Genomic DNA, 18,871 nt, shown 5'->3' with positions numbered 1-18,871 from the left:
CAAAGTCACATTACAACTAAATGGTCGTCTAAGGTGTACTATCTCAACAAAATCGATCAAAGCTTATAAAAATAGCCAAACTCGCCCCAACAGAACTCAGAAATCAATGTTATTCTAGACATTTCCTGTGTCATGTTGGCTTGATTACGTTTGGTAAATTCTGATGAACAATAAATAAAATATGAACTGCATTCGCTGGAAATGAGCTATCAAATTAGATGAGATCTTTGGTAACAATTGGTTAAACCAAATCGTGCATGCTGTGTGACATCCCCTCAATGTTTCTTATGTATATTTCTCAGTACAGAATTGGCAGGTCAGATTTTATGTAGAACCAAAAGCCTGGTTCCCATATACGCCGCAAGCACCGGTGACAGCATCGCAAGGCTATCAGCGGTGAAATGTGACCCTACGCGCTGAGTACTACCGGTAGTTGTCAGTGGTAAATGCAAGAGTTCAGCGCTGTTCAACTTTTGCGAAGAGCCGCAGGCAAACCTCTCCAAAATAACTGTACAGGTGAAGGTCAACACTTTCGAGACGGCATGGCTAGTGGCCATTTTTATGTGATCACCAGCGACACGGCTTTATGCGAACATTACCTGTCGAGCTTAGCGCCGCAACTGATTTGCTTCGCGAGATGACCGCCACGGTCTCGCATTCGATATGGGAACCAGGCTTAAGCAGTGATTTGCAACAAATCATATTGACTACCCAGGATGTGCGTGTACCATTCTACATAGAACATGGACAGACATGTGTCAATAATGTGGCATGGATAAGCAGACTCCAATTATGCCAGATAACCTGATACATGTATTGGTATGTGTCACCAAAAGCGACATGTAATGAATTCACCTGTGCCATGTATGACATGTATCACAATACACACATCAACATGTATTAAGTAAATGTATGTCAGACAACATAACATGTAACTCTAGGCGCTAAGTATGCCAAGCATCGTGAGACAACATGGATCAAGATGTGTCAAGATAGCCAACCAACATGACACAGAAACCGACACCTGCTTAGCTTTACATGTAGCATGAGATATAGATCAACCAGTGTCACATTTGTAATTTGACAAAAATTAACAAGTGCTATGAATTTAATGAGACACGATCAACATGTGTCACAGCAAGCATGCCATCTGACAGGAATGGACATGTTAAGAACTCCATGAGACACTGATTGACGTGTGTCAAATACACTATGTGACATTAATGGGCAAGTCCCAAGAAAGCCAAGCGACATTCAGGCGCTTCTGGATTCCCTACACAGTCCCGAGAGGGGTTCGCGCAACAAGTTACTATCTATCATTAAAAATTGTATGTGATAAACATTTGTTTAGTCCTACTTCCATCTATAAATTTGGAGTTATTTTGTACATTGCTTTCAGCAACATGCGACTGACAAAATAATTATTCTATCAATGACCCACGAATGAATCTAATGCAATCATTTGCAGCATACACATTTGGTTATCTTCATCTGAAAACATGAAAAATATCTATGTAGAGATCTTAGGCTATTCATGATGCATTCAAATGCATAAGAGTAGTCACTGTCAGTGGACTCTACCCAGTAAGTTATAAATTATAACCAAATCATGGCAGTGATTACTATTATTCCACTAGAATTGGCGGTGGTAGGCAATTGTGCCACCATGTAAGGTCCCCTACATGCAGGCAATCCAAAAGCACCCTAATAGACACCTTTCCAGTATTCCAAGCAAGGTATTTCAAGGATAGAGGGTTAAATAACACACTACCAGTTAATTAATAATGGGTAGGCGAATTGACATTCATAATGATCACGGTTTGTATGGCTAAAAATCTTCTGGACTCGCCCATAGAATTTACACCTGATGACGCATTTGTCACGACATTATTAAATAGCCTTGTGCTTCGGATACCTTTCACAAAATCAATACATCTTTCAACTTTACGTGAGGCGATAATAAAATAAAACAATTATTATTTTACACTTGCACGGTAGTGCATACACAAATACAGTCATACCTCGACATACAAGTGTCCCAAAATATGGGAAATCGAAACACGAGCAGAATTTCGAGCAAAGTTCTTCCTTGAGATACGAGTGATCTTTGAGATATGAGCCATTTTTCGGTGACCACTAAATGCAGAGGCCGCTTTTGAGAATGGCGCTGCTGGGTCTTTCTACTTGAATCAGTTTGAAAAAGGTTTGTTAAAGGTTGGCTATGTAAGTTAGAGCGAACGCAAGTCAAAAAGTGTCAAACCGGAAACATATAAGATGACAATATTGAAGTTTAGTAAAAGATTAGAAAATAGCTTCAAGTCCATGTTTAGTGAGCTAAATTTATTGAAGTTAAATTCAAAGTTTCTCTTATGTAGTACCGCAAGTTTAGTGTACCGAAGGCATTGCTGTCAAATCTCTCTCAGACGGCCGTTAGCCACTACATCTGTCTTGAAGGTAAAATCTCCGGCGGTTTACATAGTAATGTTATAGTTTATTGCATATTTTAACAACTAAATAGGTATTTATTACTTTGTTAGTGTAAGTACAGAATTACATCAATTAAAACATGTTTTTCCACCGTACTATCCTGTTATATGTGTTTTTTTTTCACAGTATAGTAACAGATTAATTCGTATTTAGTTATTTTATATAGGAAATAGTGCCTTGAGACACGAGTAAATGGACATACGAGCTCAGTCTCGGAACACATTGAGCTCGTATGCTGAGGTATGACTGTATACAAAATATATAATTCCAAAAATGCAGAGCCATGTGTGACATCATTTTAAGCACATATTCGGGTTAATAGAAAATATGTCTAAAGAAAAGTTTCTGCCTTATATTACAACACAGCAGCATTACGTTATGGTATAACACGAACTGTATTAAGGCGTAGAAAACTTTGTAGCTTAGTAACACAGTGCGGTATGCTTTGGTAAAAACTACAAATGTTGCAGTCTCATTTCTAGCTCAAATAGTTTGTAGGAATTTAGCCAGCCATGCTTATGCAGACCACCATGATTTGCTGCTAAAAGGAGTCCAACTCTACACTTGCGCTAGGTATACTTGTGCTAGACCAAAACTAGGCATGGTTCAGTCGACAGACGAAAGTGAATAGTCTAAATAGCAATAACGATGAGGAAAGCAGTTGCAGCGATAGATGATGTATAGCCTACCTTGTTCTTCTGTAACTACAAATAAGAGAAAGTCAGAGCTAGTACAAGTTCCATCAGGAATTCTAAACATACACACTATAAGCGTATTAACAAACAGCTTTCACATTGATCAAAAACGGTTTCTTTCCCATCATAGCAGAAACACACCAACTCCTAATATTATTAAGTAAGCTAGATTACCTGATAGATTGATTTACTTAGCATTCCTTGTTAGTTAGTTGCAATGCACTAGCACATAAGTTAGTTTCAAATAACTAATGATTACACAGTCTCATCTTCACAGTGAACGTAGCGTGACAGCAGCATCCACCTATATGTGAAGTCATAGAGAGCAACAATCCCACTTATAACAAGGGCAGTGCCAAAGCAAGGATGTGGAAGCGAGCGGATGTAAACATGGGTTGACAATCAAAATGTTTAGTGTACATACGTACAACCTAACTAGGATATCTGTCATGAAGTAATTAATTGATGAATCACTATTGTTCAAGTGACCTATTTCTAAACAACTTTGGATTAATGATTTGAGAAACTAGCGATAAAATTATATAATGATTCTAGAGCCCAGACAATGCATATGTCAAGTGACATGAACTATCTTAAGCAAATTAGTCAGTATCATTAAAATAATATAAACTGGCGAAACTTACCTTATAGGCTGGTTGAGCTGCTGGAAGATGAGAAACATGGAGAGCATACAACCAATAAATAAACTGAATAGTCTTTTTCGAGATTGTCTAGTTATTGACCATCTCATAATGTTCGTCGAAGAAAAACCTCCTGCTGACTCGACCATTGTATTACCAGAGAATTACTGAGCAATAGCCATTATAAGTATATATTAGCGCAACTCAGAGAAACTCCTTTTTGGTCCAGGTTAATAAAAAACCTGCAATGATATAAAGAATAATGAAAGGAATATTGATGTATGAATTGCCATACGTGAATATGGCTTATGAATTGCCATACGTACATTTTATTGCATATCTTTATACATATCTTTATATATACCTATGTTTGTGAACCGAGCCTTTCAGTCTCGGGCGCCCGTTAAAATATTTAACATTACACCCTACAAAAAATATGCAAAATTTCTAGTTAAAAGCTGCTTCGAACAATGAAGCGTAGTTAGAAAGGGAAACAGTCCCAACATCGACAAGTCCGAACCTAGACAAGTCCCAATCTCGACAGAGGTTGGTCCGAATCTCGACAAAGGTTGGTCCGAACATCGACAAAGGCTGATGCAGTTTTACGATAATTTAATCTTCAACAAATAATAAATGTCTTTTTGCAGTTCTATCCTCACTTCAAAAAATAACAATCAAAGCTACTCACTGAAGTTTAGATTTTAAATAAAACATTTTGCTAGCACAACAGTCAACCATATTTATGATTGTTACTTGTTTTAGCATTCGTTCTATATTTAGGTTGGGCAAAATATTGTTAGGCCTACATAAGCTGGGAGTGCTGCATTAAATGGATCACAAGATATTTTTTGCGCAAATAAATCTTTTACATATAAATCGCTCATTTACTATGAAAATAGTAGATGGTAAAATAGTAAAACTGCTGTCGAGATTGGGCCAACCGTTGTCGATATACAAACTCGTCGAGTTTCAAACCAGTCGAGGTTCGGACTATAAACCGTTACAAAGTGCCGCTACAGTATGTTACGACGATAGTAACCAGAAATGTTTTACAATTAAATTATTTTACAATAAACCACACCACATGCCCGCCAATTATACATATCAGAAAAGTTTCAACTGTATAGGACTATTTGCCAACAAATAAACGTACCTTGAGTCCTTGACAAGAGGAATGTGTGTCTTTGATACGATATTAAGTAGCTAGCTTCGCCGCATTAGTACTTCAGGAACTAGGTTAGATAATATAAAACGGCCTTGTTATTGTCGAACTCAAGATGTTCGTTCAAGTCATAAATGTTAACTACTCTTCAGTAAGTGAACAAATCAACAATGGTAGTGTTTTGCCGAGTCTTATCAATAAATACGCTCACTGCTTATCCTCATAAAAGCAACAAAAAACTGACCATCAGACGATCTTGAAAGCGCTAATGAAGACAATTTTATGATCCCAACAGCGAGCCAGTATTCAACTTAAGGTCCGAATACCCGAGCTTCTGGTTGGTCAAATAAACTTAGTAACTACGTCTGTGCGGATGATTAGGTCCTTGCTAGATTGTGATTGGCCATTGAGTTTAAGAAAAGCCAATTACTTTGAAACGGATAAAGTTCATTGGATAAAGTAAAAGCCTTAACTCCAAAAACATTTTCATTATAAATGTGTATAGAATATAGACACATACAGTGATATACATTCCAGTATATTTCCAGACTCCAACTATTTTGCCGACTATTCTTTTCTTTCGTTTTTATACACCCTTCGATGGAAAGTACGCGAAAGATGGCAGCTTTATTTGTAAAATCTGCGATATGTAGCATGAGGCAAAATGCTAGGAATTTCTCTTCGACATCTCGCCTAATGAATTCTGGGGGTTTATTAGATATGGATGTAGATTCTTCGACAGGTAATAGGAAATTAATTGTCGAGTTTTTGTTCTGGAGACCTAAAAGTATACCGTCTATGCATATATGCATAAGGATTCATTGCGCCCGTGGGCAATACATGGATATTTACTAAAATAAAATAATTAAGTAAAAAATTTTCTCTATTTCTAATTGTAGTACACGACTAATCGGCACATTTTAAACGCAAGTAGGGTGATAGCGCAACTCAACTTTAGATGACATACTGTGTAGTTTGAATCTTAGTAAACCAGGTTTACTGAATAAACACATGGACCTTCACTTTAAAGGTTCTTTTGTAGCATTGTGCTACACATTCAGTCAATTATCTAAAATCGCACTTGACTGAACCTTAAGGAAACCATATAAAGTGTGGACTTTCAGTTAGAAAACTTCAGTGTTGATTTCAAGCACTTCGCATTAACTTCAACCTTGACAATGAAATAGATCACGATGGCTCGAAGCAAATATATGATATGGAATACATATGCAAGGAATCAGCATGGCGAAGGATTTAAAGTTAAAGACGAGGACTGTAACACTGTCATACAAGGTATTGTTGATCATATGAAATTACATTAGCATTTAAAACAACAGTACAGGGGTCACTTAGGTAGAAGCGGAAGTCTAACCTACAGCTTCAGAATAACAAAGACAAACTGTTACAGCTACAACAACTACATGTACAACCGTAGCTGCACCTTAACATTGTGCTACGGCACCAACAAGCAAGTCCAAAAAGTGGCAACACGAATTCAGAATTTCCAGCATATGTGATGCAAACAAACAAAACTAAAAAGGAAGAAATTGATGAATTCGTGACAAGAATGATTCATGCAACAAACTTTCCTTCCCACTTAGTGGAACACGTGACATTTTTGCCTTTGATGGAAAAGTGCAGGTCAGGATATAAGCCACCTAGGAGATTGTTGTCCCATTGCTTGACAAGGTGCACGATAAATTACAAGGTGAATAAAAAGATCGATACAAAAGCAAGACAGTTTAGGTATTGATGGTTGGCTGGTTAAATATCCATAGTGAGCCTATTGTGTGCGTAGCCGTCACTGAGCCAAATGGAACTGTTTATGTTATGGGCACAATTGACATTTATGATATACCGCATACTTCTAAAAAGCTAGAAGAAACTGAAAGCAAACCTGAAAAAGCATGTGACGGTAAGGTTGGAAGTTTTGTAACTGATAGTGCGGCAAATATGGCAGCCATGAGAAAGTCCATTAAAACCAATAACGAAGGCATAATTAGCTATGGATGTAGAGCACATGCTAAATTTGCCGGCAAAAGACCTTCAGCTGCCTAATTTCCACAAACAAATCATGAAAGTTATCACGTACTTTAGAAATGTACACATCCCAGCTGCTTGGTAAGTACTACTACTTGGTAAGGGCTACTCATGCAAGTACTTAAGTTTGTTTAACCGTAAATACTTATACTGTTTACATTTTGCATAAAATCTGCTTTTACTGTTTCTTTGTCCAACATGATCATAATTAACGCTAACTTGTGCTTTTGGCACATCAGATTACATGCTTGCTTAGCTCATGAACACAGTATGTTTTTTAGGGAAACTGTTTGGTTTTTTGCCAACTCTTCCATAAATATATAATATTAAATTTTGTTGTTTGTTTATGTTTTATAGCTGAAACAAATTACTATAGCAAACGTTGAGACAGTATATTTTTCATATCAGCTTAATATGACAGCTACAACTGGAGTGTCCAACCTTTTAATCACCCCATAACAAGTATTATCAACAGCTGGCAAGCCAAGCTAGAAAAGCAAAAAAAGCCACATAAACCAGTAAACTATAATTACATTACACTAGAAACAAGCTATGAAAAACTGGACAAAAAAGACAATAATATTTCAACACTCCCACTAGGTTACTGGTTTTGTAATATCAAGTAAGTCCGATCAGATTCAGTAATTTTGTGAATCTCTCACGTGCTATCGGTTTAGTCAGGATGTCAGCTACCATACTATCAGTAGGGCAATACTCTAAACTAATCTGCTTGTTTACTACAGCTTCACTCGTTAAGTGAAATTTGATGTCTATATGTTTTATGCGGCCATGTCCATTAGAATTTTGTGCGATTTTTATGGCGTCTTGATTGTCAACCATCATCTTGGTTGGTTCAGCAGACGCTGATAGACCAATGTTGGTGATGAGTTTATTCAGCCACATTGCTTCTTTAGTACCATGGAAGAGTGAAATATATTCAGATTCAGCCGTAGACACTGCTACCACGCTTTGTCTATTGCTTAACCAGCTGATCAGGGCACCAGATAGTAAGAATATGTTTCCATATGTAGAGTGTCGATCATCCAGATCTCCTGCCCAGTTAGCATCAGTGTAGCCAAACACTTTGTTATTACTAGATCAGTGATATGTGATTCTCCTGTCGATTGATCCCTTGAGGTAGCATAAAATGCGCTCTGCTGCTGTTAGATGAGCTTCTGTTGGGTTCGCACAGTATTTAGAGACTGCTCCCACTGCATGAGAAATGTCTGGACGAGTTGCTATAGTTAAATATAAAAGACTTCCCACCATAGCTTGGTAACTCTTCGGTTGCACAGGCTTGCTAACACCATCATCCTTTACGAGCTTAATATTCACATCGGCTGATGTTAACACCGGTTTTGCATCTTCCATGCCAAATCGTTTTAGAATCTGTAGAATACAGTGATTTTGATGTGAATTAAGAGTTTCCTCCTTTTGTTTAATGTTGATGCCCAAGCAGTAATTTAATGCAACTTTCCAAGATCTTTCATTTTGAAACGTGTTGCCAAATTTTGTTTGACCAAGCTCATCTCTTGTTCAGTGTCACTCATGATAATTAGATCATAAACATACACTGCTATAATTGTTTTAACACTATCATTATCTCGAACATAAATACTGGAATCTGCGCCAGATCGTCTGAAATTGATTGATTTGAGGTATTCATCCAAGACAGTGTTCCAACATCTTGGTGGTTGCTTAAGTCCGTACAGTGATTTGCGAAGTTTGCATACTAGGTCGGCCTGTTGTGGTTCAATGAATCCTTCAGTTTGAGTCATATAGATATCCTCTTCCAGTACTCCGTTCAAGAATGCAGTGACAACATCCATCTGATGTATACTCATTTTGCGCTGTAGAGCATATGCCAACAGCAACTGGTGCAAATGTTTCTTCATAATCTATTCCAGCCTTTTGTGCATATCCTTTGGCGACTAAACGCCCCTTAAACCTGTCTACAGTCCCATCAGCAGCAAGTTTGGCTTTAAACACCCATTTAGATCCTATTGGCGTTCTACCTGGAGGTAATGGTACAAGGTCCCATGTATCATTTTCTATTAGAGATTGGTATTCAGAATTAGCAGCAGACAGCCACTCCTAAGCCTCAGAACTCCCTCTTGCTTGCTCAAATGTTTGTGGTTCAATAATTTGACAAGCTTGATATGCGGTATGAGAAGTTTGTGATGTTTGATCCGCATATTCCTCTATGCCGTAACGTGCAGGGGCTCTTTGTACATGATTAGATCGCCTCGGCTCTTCAACGATTTCATGTATAGTGTCCTTGTTAGGTTCTTGGGGTGCAGGCACAACAACGTCTACAGTGGCTACTGGAACATTACTTGATGATATCTTTATCTGGCTCCCGAAGTCTGACTCGTTAAATACAACAACACGTCTAACAATAACCTTTCTAGTTTGCTCGTTGAACAATTTATAAGCTTTCGATGTGATACTGTATCCAATAAAGCGTAATTTCTCCGCTTTGATATCTAACTTTTGCCTCTTTTGATCTGGGATATGGGCATAGGCTGCGCATCCAAACACTCGTAAATGCCTAACATCTGGTTTCCGTCCTTACCATTTTTCGTAAGGAGTTATGTTGTCATTGTATGATCTAGTGGGAAGACGATTCCTAACATATACTGCTGCGGCAACTGCTTCAGCCCAGTATTCTTTTGAAAGTTTTGCATGAGACATCATAGTTCGAGCAAATTCACCAAGTGTACGATTGAGCCTTTCTACCACACCATTTTGTTCTGGAGAGTAGGCTGAAGTTACTTGTAACGAATTCCTAGTGTCTTTAAATAGCTATTGAACTCATTTGACATATACTCGCCCTCACCATCAGACCTAAAAGTACCTATCTTTTCCCTGAAAAGTTTTAACTAGAACTTCAAATTCCTTAAATTTGTCAAGCACTTCAAATTTATAACCTAACAAATACACAGCAGAATATCGAAAAAAATCATCATTGAATGATACAAAATATTTACTGCCACCAATCGATTCAGTTTCGAAAGAGCATACATCTGAATGAATTAATTCTAATCTATGTTTACATCTGATACCTCCCACTGAGTGAAATGGTTTTGAGTCATTTTTTCTTCCACACAGCTCTCACAGAAGGAAATACTGCCACTTGGAATTTTGGTCCCCATTAATACATTGTTATAATTCAACTTAGAGTTGTTTCACTTGCATAAGCAAAGCATTTATGCCAAGTGTCGATAGCTGTGGCTGCAATTTCGTCTGTATTTTTGCATACTGGCTCACAATCCAGATAATAAAGTTTATTCCTCATAGTACCCATAGCGCATACTCTTTTCTGTTCATCCTTTAACCAACATCTACTTTTACCAAGCTGGATAATTTTTCCTTTTTCGGTGGCTGATTTTACAGAAAACAAGCTTCCATCTAGACTTGGCATGTGTAAGACGTCATAGATAATAGCCGTCCTACGAACTTTGCGCCCTAGGTTTGAGCATTACATGAACGTTACCAACGACTATGGCATCAACTATGTGTCCATCACCCAGGCTGACTTTCTCCGAGGTATCTAAAGTATGGTACTTACTAAACCACTTGCGGTGAGGTGTCATGTGACGAGATGCACCTGAGTCTAATTTCCATGTTGAGTAGTTGATTCCACTCAGTTTGTCTATCGACCATTTTTCCTCAGCCATTTCGAGTGATTACTCCAGAGGTATAATATACATGTAGTCTTTGCAACTAAAAAATCCAGTTTTCCAACAAAGAGTCTAGCAGTAGTCAATCTGGTAACTGGGCCCATAACCTGTTGTTTGTTTATGTTTTATAGCTGAAAAATAAATTACTATAGCAAATGTTGAGACAGTATATTTTTTATATCAGTTCAATATGACAGCTACAACAGGAGTGTCCAACCTTTTAATCACACCATAACAAGTATTATCAACAGCTGGCAAGCCAAGCTAGAAAAGCAAAAAAAGCCACATAAACCAGTAAGCTATAATTACATTACACTAGAAATAAGCTATGAAAAGCTTGACAAAAAAGACAATAATATTTCAACAAATTTTTCCTCACTACATATAAAGCTGCTGGAGAGAATAAGCTGCCTATGCCATTGGATGAACGATGGAACTTTCTAATTGACAGTTTAAAAGAATATCTACATTAGATAGCTAGTCAATCTTTATGGTAGTATGCGAGGAACATAGAGAGCAAATTGACAAGGATATCGCATGTCTCATTAGTGATATTTCTTTGAAACAAAGGACAGAAAACTATTTTAATTGAATTCAACCTATTGCTAATGTTTTGGATCAGGGACAAACATCTGACTCTATTCTAACAGATACAGTTGCAATTTGAAAAGAGCTTGAAACAAAGTTAAAAGGTGCACCTAATACTTCAGAGTTGGAAACGTTGGGCTAGCAGGTAGATTCCAATCTATCACCAGATCATTATCTGGCTCATCCGCTCACACCAAAATATCATGGAAAGGAGCTGCTGACTGCGGAAGAACTCAATAACATTTACATGCTTTTGCATTCAGTAAATCTAAACTTTCTACTGCTCATGATGAAGTATTGATGCTCATGATGAAGTATTGATGCTCATGATGAAGTATTGATGCTCATGATGGAGTATTGATGCTCATGATGAAGTATTGATGCTCATGATGAAGTATTGATGCTCATGATGAAGTATTGATGCTCATGATGAAGTATTGATGCTCATGATGAAGTATTGATGCTCATGATGAAGTATTGATGCTCATGATGAAGTATTGATGCTCATGATGAAGTATTGATGCTCATGATGAAGTATTGATGCTCATGATGAAGTATTGATGCTCATGATGAAGTATTGATGCTCATGATGAAGTATTGATGCTCATGATGAAGTATTGATGCTCATGATGAAGTATTGATGCTCATGATGAAGTATTGATGCTCATGATGAAGTATTGATGCTCATGATGAAGTATTGATGCTCATGATGAAGTATTGATGCTCATGATGAAGTATTGATGCTCATGATGAAGTATTGATGCTCATGATGAAGTATTGATGCTCATGATGAAGATTTGCTCATCTTACTCTTTAAATTGTTTTCTTTTAACAAAACAACTACTTCAGGCAATTTGTGACTTAAAAGTCACAAATTGCCTGTATTAAATTATGTTCTTGCAGTTACAGTTCAGAACTAATCACTTTTACCACATTGGTAAGTTCTCATGTAGGGCCTAAGGTCTCAGCGTGTTAAATCATAAAGTGAATGGTCTATATAGTTTTTTATGTCTGTAAGATAGTTCTTGTTATCTGATTCAGGAGTTGCTACAATGCATATGCGGAAGCCGCCAGTGAACAGTTTGAACTTGGAATTTCTCACTGATATAGGAATTGCCCTGGACAAACTTCATGCTGAGGGTCAGTTTAGTATTCCATGCAAGTCGGTGTCACTTGTAGTCACATGAACTGAATTTATTTTCAATATTCTTGCATGAAATCGGCCACAGTTTATGCTCATGCAAGCATTCGAATCGGCATTTTAGGTTAAGTGAGAGAGAACTATATACAGAAGCCATACCTTCATTTTCTTCTCGTTTAAATGGTTAGCATCGATATTTCATTTTTTTACTGCCACTGTATCAACCATTTTTCGGCTTTCGCACCTCTTGTGTAGACTAACATATCTGGTTGGTTCATTTGAGTTTCAGATTTGAAATTCTTGGTACAGAGTGCTTTCTTATCATCCCACAGGGTGTCGTGGCCTTGTGCTTGGTTCAAGTCTACCTAAGATATTCAGCGCCGGGCTTGAGATTACAGAAATGTATCAGCCTGATGAGGCAAGACTAAGAGAGTTTTGGCGGTCACTTCAGGATGTTTGGCTGAAGCTTTATGGCTCACCGATGGTCACAATGGCTGCTATAACGGTGAGACCCCGACCTTTGGAACATTTGCAAAGTTTGCACCGCTCACAGTTGTTTAGGTTTGTGTTTTGATGAAGTTCACTAAACATTTATCGTTCGCTGGACAAACAGCAAGATAGAGCTGGTAAGTTGGAATGGACTACTCAGAAATTTTATTATACTTTTTGTAAAACATTTTTTAAAGGTTTACTTGCAACAAAATTCACATTACAGTTATTTGGTATCAAATGATTCACCATGTCTTTCTCTGCTGTGTTGTAGGTGCCAAATATGTGGAAATGTGATTACAAGCTTTTGAAAGCTCAAAAACGAACAGTTAATCGCCGCCATCACGAAACCGCCGTAGATTGGAATCAATTTATTTCCCTGATTTAGTCAAATTATTTAGTTATTGTTTTGACACGTGATGTTCTCACGTGAATTGAAAGGCCAATAAAAGGCTCAATATAAAACTTCTCATAGCACTAATTTATGACAAACACTTCGGGTTTTACCAAAGAACCCTTAACCAAATATAGAAGCTCGCTAGTTTACAGTTTCGTTTCGGCTTGGTCTAATTGTGTAGTCGTAATCTGATCATGTGACCCATACTTCCTGCCAAACAGCGCGAATGATTTCTGCAGCATTTTTCGACTATCACAGGTGACCAACAGGCTCATCATCATGTTTATCAGAGGATGATATGCACTCCTTCAAGCAAATGTTAAAAAATGAAACAAATTTTTACAATGGGCTTTAAGATATCAGTGCTCAAAGTGACAGCATTACAATGAGGATAAAATAGAGGCGTAAGAACAATAGACATGGTTTTATTGAATGCGAGAAGTATATTTGTGAAAATATTTCGACGAATGAGGTTGCATGAAAGTGTAAACTGAAGCCATCTTGTTCAGCTACATGCCATTTGAGCTGCTTTGCGAAGGGATTCTAATCTACGGCAGTTTCGTGATGGCCGCGATTAACTGTTCGTTTCTGAGCTTTTAAGAGCTTGTAATCAAATTTCCACATATTTTGCCCTTACAACACAGCAGAGTAAAACATGGTGAATCTTTTGATACCAAATAACTGTAATGTAAATTTTGTTGCAAGTCAACCTTTAAAGACTGGTTAGGCCTGAGGATCAGACTATCATACTGTATTTATCTAAAAAAAAGTTGGTTAAGCAGTCCTATTACATCGCTGGTAAATCTTCCACCTAGACTCTGCACTCAATATACATGTCTGAGCATCGCAAACATCTTTAAAACATGGTTTTCTGAACCATCTTAATATTGTGAAAATCCTAGTATAATTTCTAAAGGCCCATATTGGCAGTTACTCTTGAACATTGTACCTTTAACTACACCAGCTTTCCAAAGCTTTCCAAAGTATATCATTTGGAGTTTTCTGGAGGGGTTGATTTATTCTCATTAACATGTTTTGTTATAAATATTTGTGTAGCTGTTATTATTTGAAGGGTCACGCTCCAGCAGGGGGTTGCCTTCTTGCCATGTGCTGTGACTGGAGGGTTATGGCAGAGGGCAAGTTCACTATTGGACTCAACGAGACGCTGCTAGTAAGTTTCTAACACTTACTGTGATGTTCATCAGAATGACTAACACTTACTGTGATGTTCATCAGAATGAATAACACTTACTATGATGTTCATCAGAATGAATAACACTTATTGTGATGGTCATCAGAATGAATAATACTTACTGTGATGTTCATCAGAATGAATAACACTTACTGTGATGTTCATCAGAATGACTAACACTTACTGTGATGTTCATCAGAATGACTAACACTTACTGTGATGGTCGTCAGAATGAATAACACTTACTGTGATGTGATGTTCATCAGAATGACTTTTTTGATCAAATTTGAGTCGTTGCTTATTATTTACGAGAGTAAATATTACTCTCAAAAGTCTTGCATTAAAAAGTGTGATGTTAGGGCAGTTTATGTCATAGTACATGATGTTTGGATGTGTGATGTCTGGCGGTGTGACATAGTAGAGTATGTGTCAGAAAGGGAGCGTCTCTAACTACAAAATTTATTGGAGACATTAACTCAATAAGTACCAAAGTTGGTAAGTTCATCATTGCCATGAAAAACACAGCATTTACCTATAGCATGGAGAAATCATGCAGCCAGGTTAAGGCGGGTATACCGGTTGCAGTTTGAATAAACATGACCACACTGTTTTACCATCACTAAGTACCAATAATCCATCTATATTCTTCCACTCTGTTCTAATGTTTGAGATTGGAGACTCAAATTGAAAGTTGATACAAAGCCTGCCTTGTATCTTGATTAATTTTTCACTATCGTCATTATCCGCAATCCATCTGGATGCGCTGTTGTTCAATTACGTAGCACTTGATGGTCACTTCTCGACTACGGTACTTTTCGAACTATTAACCACACTCTTATATAAGCCGCATCTGCTTTATTTTCAAAATGACAATAATAAAACAATACATAGGCTGCACCTTTGTATAAGTCGCAGAACTCAGGACGGTGATTTTTAATACAGCAGCCATTTTGCTAGTTATAATTTTGCTAGTTTTGCCAGTTAATACGGAACAGTGTAAAGGATGTTGCCATAGAATCGTTTATCGTGTTTATTGTAACATGCAGGGTATTGTCGCTCCACCATGGTTCTCCGAGACAATGCTCAACACTATTGGACAGCGAGAAACGGAGAAGGCTTTGCAACTAGGAAAACTTTACAACCCTAGTGAAGCTCTGACAGTCGGTCTGGTCGACCATCTGGCTCCCCTGGATGATCTACCGATCGCTGTGAACAAAGCCATGGCCAGTTGGCTTAATATTCCAGGTACAGAGTTTCTTGTGATTCCGTGTCTTTTTTCTATATACAGTGAAACTCGAAGAACTCGCCCTCGGATAGCTCGAACACATGGTTAACTCGAATGGATTTGTTTGGTCCGTTCCCACGCAATGATAGATTGCTTTAGATAACTCGACCTCAACATCATTAACTCCAACAGTTTTTTGCCCAACGGCTACCGAGACGGTTGTTATCACTATAGAGTATCACTTTATTTCAAGCCATAGAGATAAACATCAACTTTTAGTAGTTCTCAGGCGTAGTTATTACCATAATCTGCAAAATATTTTCGTTAACGACTTTTCTAAAGGTTTGCAAAAAATCAAATTTTACTAAACATCAGCTTTGCGATGGCCCTTCGAAAGCAAGGAAAAGCGAGGTAACCTCGGATAAACTTACAGTAAAATTGGCAAAATTGATCTTGATTACAACGCTCAGGAGAAAAAGATGTCATTTTTCTGAGCGCTTTAATAGCAATCAAGTTTTGCCGATTTTAATCTGAAAACGTCCTGGTAGTCACATCACCTAAAACAACAAACAAATCTCAAGTGATAGAAAAATATCTATACTTTCTGATAAAAATTTTTAAAACTTTACATGAGAGGCCCTTTAACTTGCAACAATCAATCTTTGCTTTTGATTAATATATAGTTTTTATATGTACCATGTATCAACTGATAAATACATGCTCTTGTGACAGTGTTCTGATAACTTGAACGCTCTGATAACTCGAACATTTTCGTTCGGTCCCGTGAGTGAGAGTTATATGAGTTTCACTGTATGTGGGTTGGTGACTGAACATAAAGCTAGGTCTATATAGTAACTCTGATTTGAGGTCATGTTCCTCCAAGCTCTCATTTATATGATGCCCTGTTTGTAAAGGGTAGTTGAGGTATTTCATGTTAGACAGAAGTAGAATGAGTGTGAGCTATAATGGTGTCTCTCTTTGTAGACCACGCGAGGCACTTAACCAAGTTACAGTTGAGACAGAAGACTATAGATCGTTTACTGAGTCGAAGGCAAGAAGATATAGACTATTTCGTAAAGTTTACTACTAAGGACTCAATTCAGAAGTCTCTGGAAATGTACTTGAAAGCACTTAAAAACAAGTCAAAATAAGTGCTGCTCAACTCACACGTCATATAACTTATAACTGATATTTCTGTATATGCTAACATAGTCTTGCTGGTAGGCCCTCCTTCTTACCTGCCACTCTTCCATGCCTGCAAGTCATGTTGCTATCACTTTTAATCTCCTCAAATTATAGCTACACATTTGATAGAAAGGCTCTCTTGGTGCCACCCACACCGGTGCTGTAGTTTCTGATGATCTGCAGTTTATGCATTGGAGAAATCTTTTCATGGGGAGACAATTTTAGATTTGAGAACTGATTGTTAATTGGGCGGCTAAATAGCTCTCATTTACAGTGTATTAACATTTCATGCTGTTAGGAGGAAGCCTGCTAGAAATCATGTAGATGTAAACGTTTCCTTCTACATTTACATGTCACAAGCTATCCTATAGATTATAAGATGATCAAATGCCTAAACGTGAATCATTGTGTGAATACATGAACATTACAAATGTTACACCTGTTGGTGATGGGCTTTTCGTATCCAAATAAAGAAAGCATTACACCTCAAGCCAGTGATTGGCTGTTGCTTGTTGCTGATTTGCTAAAATTTGACAGCGTTCAAGGTCCTATATTATGTCTAATACCACTACATAGCGTGTGCTGGTTTTCATTAACATACTCCCATTCAATTTGGTAAGAAACATTAGTGTCTATTTTAGTGTAGCGGAAATGTTCATCCTACACGGTTGCTAATTCTGTGAGTTTCCGGTAAGACAGGTTTTAGAAATGTAGTGACAACAAAGAAAGTACATGGATTGTTTACACACATGATTTTCTATGCCATCTTTGCGAGTTTAAGATTATGTTGTTGAAGTTTTGCTGTCAAGTCAACCAGGGCCATTTAGGGAGAGTTACGCCACCAACAGAGCCTATACAAACGCATTGAAAGTTCCAAACAAACATCAGCCATGCCTACTTTTATATATGTAGAATTACAATGGACTGCTCTTACCTTTCTTTGTTTATGCCAATAAAACTAGGTTGGGTAGCCTTAGAGCACTATCACGTATACCACAAGAAAGCTCAGGTTTTGCTCTAACTCACACTGCACTTATAAAGATGATAACTTCATATTTACAAAGTTTCCGCTACTTCATAGTAAATAACTCCTATTATATCGTTGCTCAAAGCTTCTCACGACTGACTCCCACTTTTTGAACAGAACAATTGTGTCACCAGAAACTTCACACAAAGCATTCTATTTAAAGTTTTTTAATTGTCGAAAGCCTAATCTACAGTGTGGAATATCAGATGTGTTAAATAGGCTGGTGCAACAACCTTCCCATACTTGCTTCAACTTCAGCAAACTCTGTAGACAATAGCCAGCTAGGTAATATTAATAGTGACTCTTGTCCAGCTGCGCTGATTTTCCCACGTGTAGCCAGAGGTATATCTATAAGCTGAGGCTCTGCAGTTGGTACTTCTGAGGTACTTCTATGGCAGATAGCAATAATACTCTCGTTCATCTTCTACATAGTTGGAAGTTTTGGTCGGTTTGAGATACTGCCACAGGGATCAGTTTTAGAGCATACTTAAATTCTTTAGCTGTTGGCACAGGGATTTTAACTTGGTGCAAACTTAACTAACCAAGGATAAGATGCTTGCGTTATACATGAAGATAATGGGAAAATCCTGACAAATATTTGGGTATATAAAAACGCTAAAAACATAGTGATTCCGTCTGTGTATAAGTTGTATGTCTGATTCTGTAACATTCTATGTATATTCTATGCATCCGCGCCTTCTAACTCTACTAATCACGTGGCTCTAATTATAATATTATGTGTTAGCTTCATCAGCTTTGTATAATATTATGAGTTAGCTTTATCAGCTTTGAATTATACTGTGTGTTAGCTTTATCAGCTTTGCTTTATCAGCTTTGTTTATAACTACGGTGTCTTGTACTGAAACTCTCTCTTCTGGTCTAGACCTGCGAACAATAAACTGCGTTTTAATTCTCCAAG

The 18,871-nt window shown here is 37.5% G+C and overlaps 2 protein-coding genes across 6 annotated transcripts in view; one reads left to right on the top strand and one right to left on the bottom strand.

The window, feature by feature from the left end:
* LOC137407313 (beta-1,4-N-acetylgalactosaminyltransferase bre-4-like) overlaps window positions 1-5,304 on the bottom strand; it is a 32,737-nt gene extending 27,433 nt beyond the window's left edge. Inside the window, exons 1-4 of one of the 4 annotated variants that reach the window (XM_068093928.1) lie at window positions 4,977-5,304; window positions 4,188-4,248; window positions 3,827-4,065; window positions 3,177-3,191 (exon numbers count right to left, since the gene is read on the bottom strand). In XM_068093928.1, the coding sequence (XP_067950029.1) occupies window positions 3,177-3,191; window positions 3,827-3,972 (161 nt within the window). In that variant the 5' untranslated portion in view covers window positions 3,973-4,065; window positions 4,188-4,248; window positions 4,977-5,304. The remainder of the gene's footprint in view (window positions 1-3,176; window positions 3,192-3,826; window positions 4,066-4,187; window positions 4,249-4,976) is intronic. The other 3 variants (XM_068093927.1, XM_068093929.1, XM_068093930.1) reach the window with 3 other exon arrangements.
* Window positions 5,305-5,581: 277 nt separating this feature from the next.
* LOC137405954 (enoyl-CoA delta isomerase 1, mitochondrial-like) lies at window positions 5,582-17,411 on the top strand. 2 transcript variants are annotated; one of them, XM_068092436.1, is made up of 6 exons: window positions 5,582-5,727; window positions 12,338-12,436; window positions 12,770-12,942; window positions 14,396-14,494; window positions 15,562-15,760; window positions 16,725-17,411. In XM_068092436.1, exons 1-6 carry the CDS (start codon window positions 5,586-5,588, stop codon window positions 16,889-16,891), a joined length of 879 nt encoding a protein of 292 aa, XP_067948537.1. In that variant the 5' UTR covers window positions 5,582-5,585; the 3' UTR covers window positions 16,892-17,411. The 2 variants fall into 2 exon arrangements, with proteins under 2 accessions (XP_067948537.1, XP_067948538.1); XM_068092437.1 differs by having other exon boundaries at window positions 12,338-12,445.
* Window positions 17,412-18,871: the final 1,460 nt, after the last annotated feature.

The sequence above is a fragment of the Watersipora subatra genome, chromosome 10, assembly GCF_963576615.1.
Source record: "Watersipora subatra chromosome 10, tzWatSuba1.1, whole genome shotgun sequence".
Classification (NCBI taxonomy): domain Eukaryota; kingdom Metazoa; phylum Bryozoa; class Gymnolaemata; order Cheilostomatida; family Watersiporidae; genus Watersipora; species Watersipora subatra.
This window is presented reverse-complemented; position numbering and strand designations above follow the sequence as displayed.

Coding starts and splice junctions, on each gene's coding strand:
- LOC137405954 (XM_068092437.1), top strand. CDS start 5,586: ATGGAAAGTACGCGAAAGATGGCAGCTTTATTTGTAAAATCTGCGATA. Junction 14,495..15,561: donor GACTCAACGAGACGCTGCTA/GTAAGTTTCTAA, acceptor TGTAACATGCAG/GGTATTGTCGCTCCACCATG. Junction 15,761..16,724: donor CAGTTGGCTTAATATTCCAG/GTACAGAGTTTC, acceptor CTCTCTTTGTAG/ACCACGCGAGGCACTTAACC.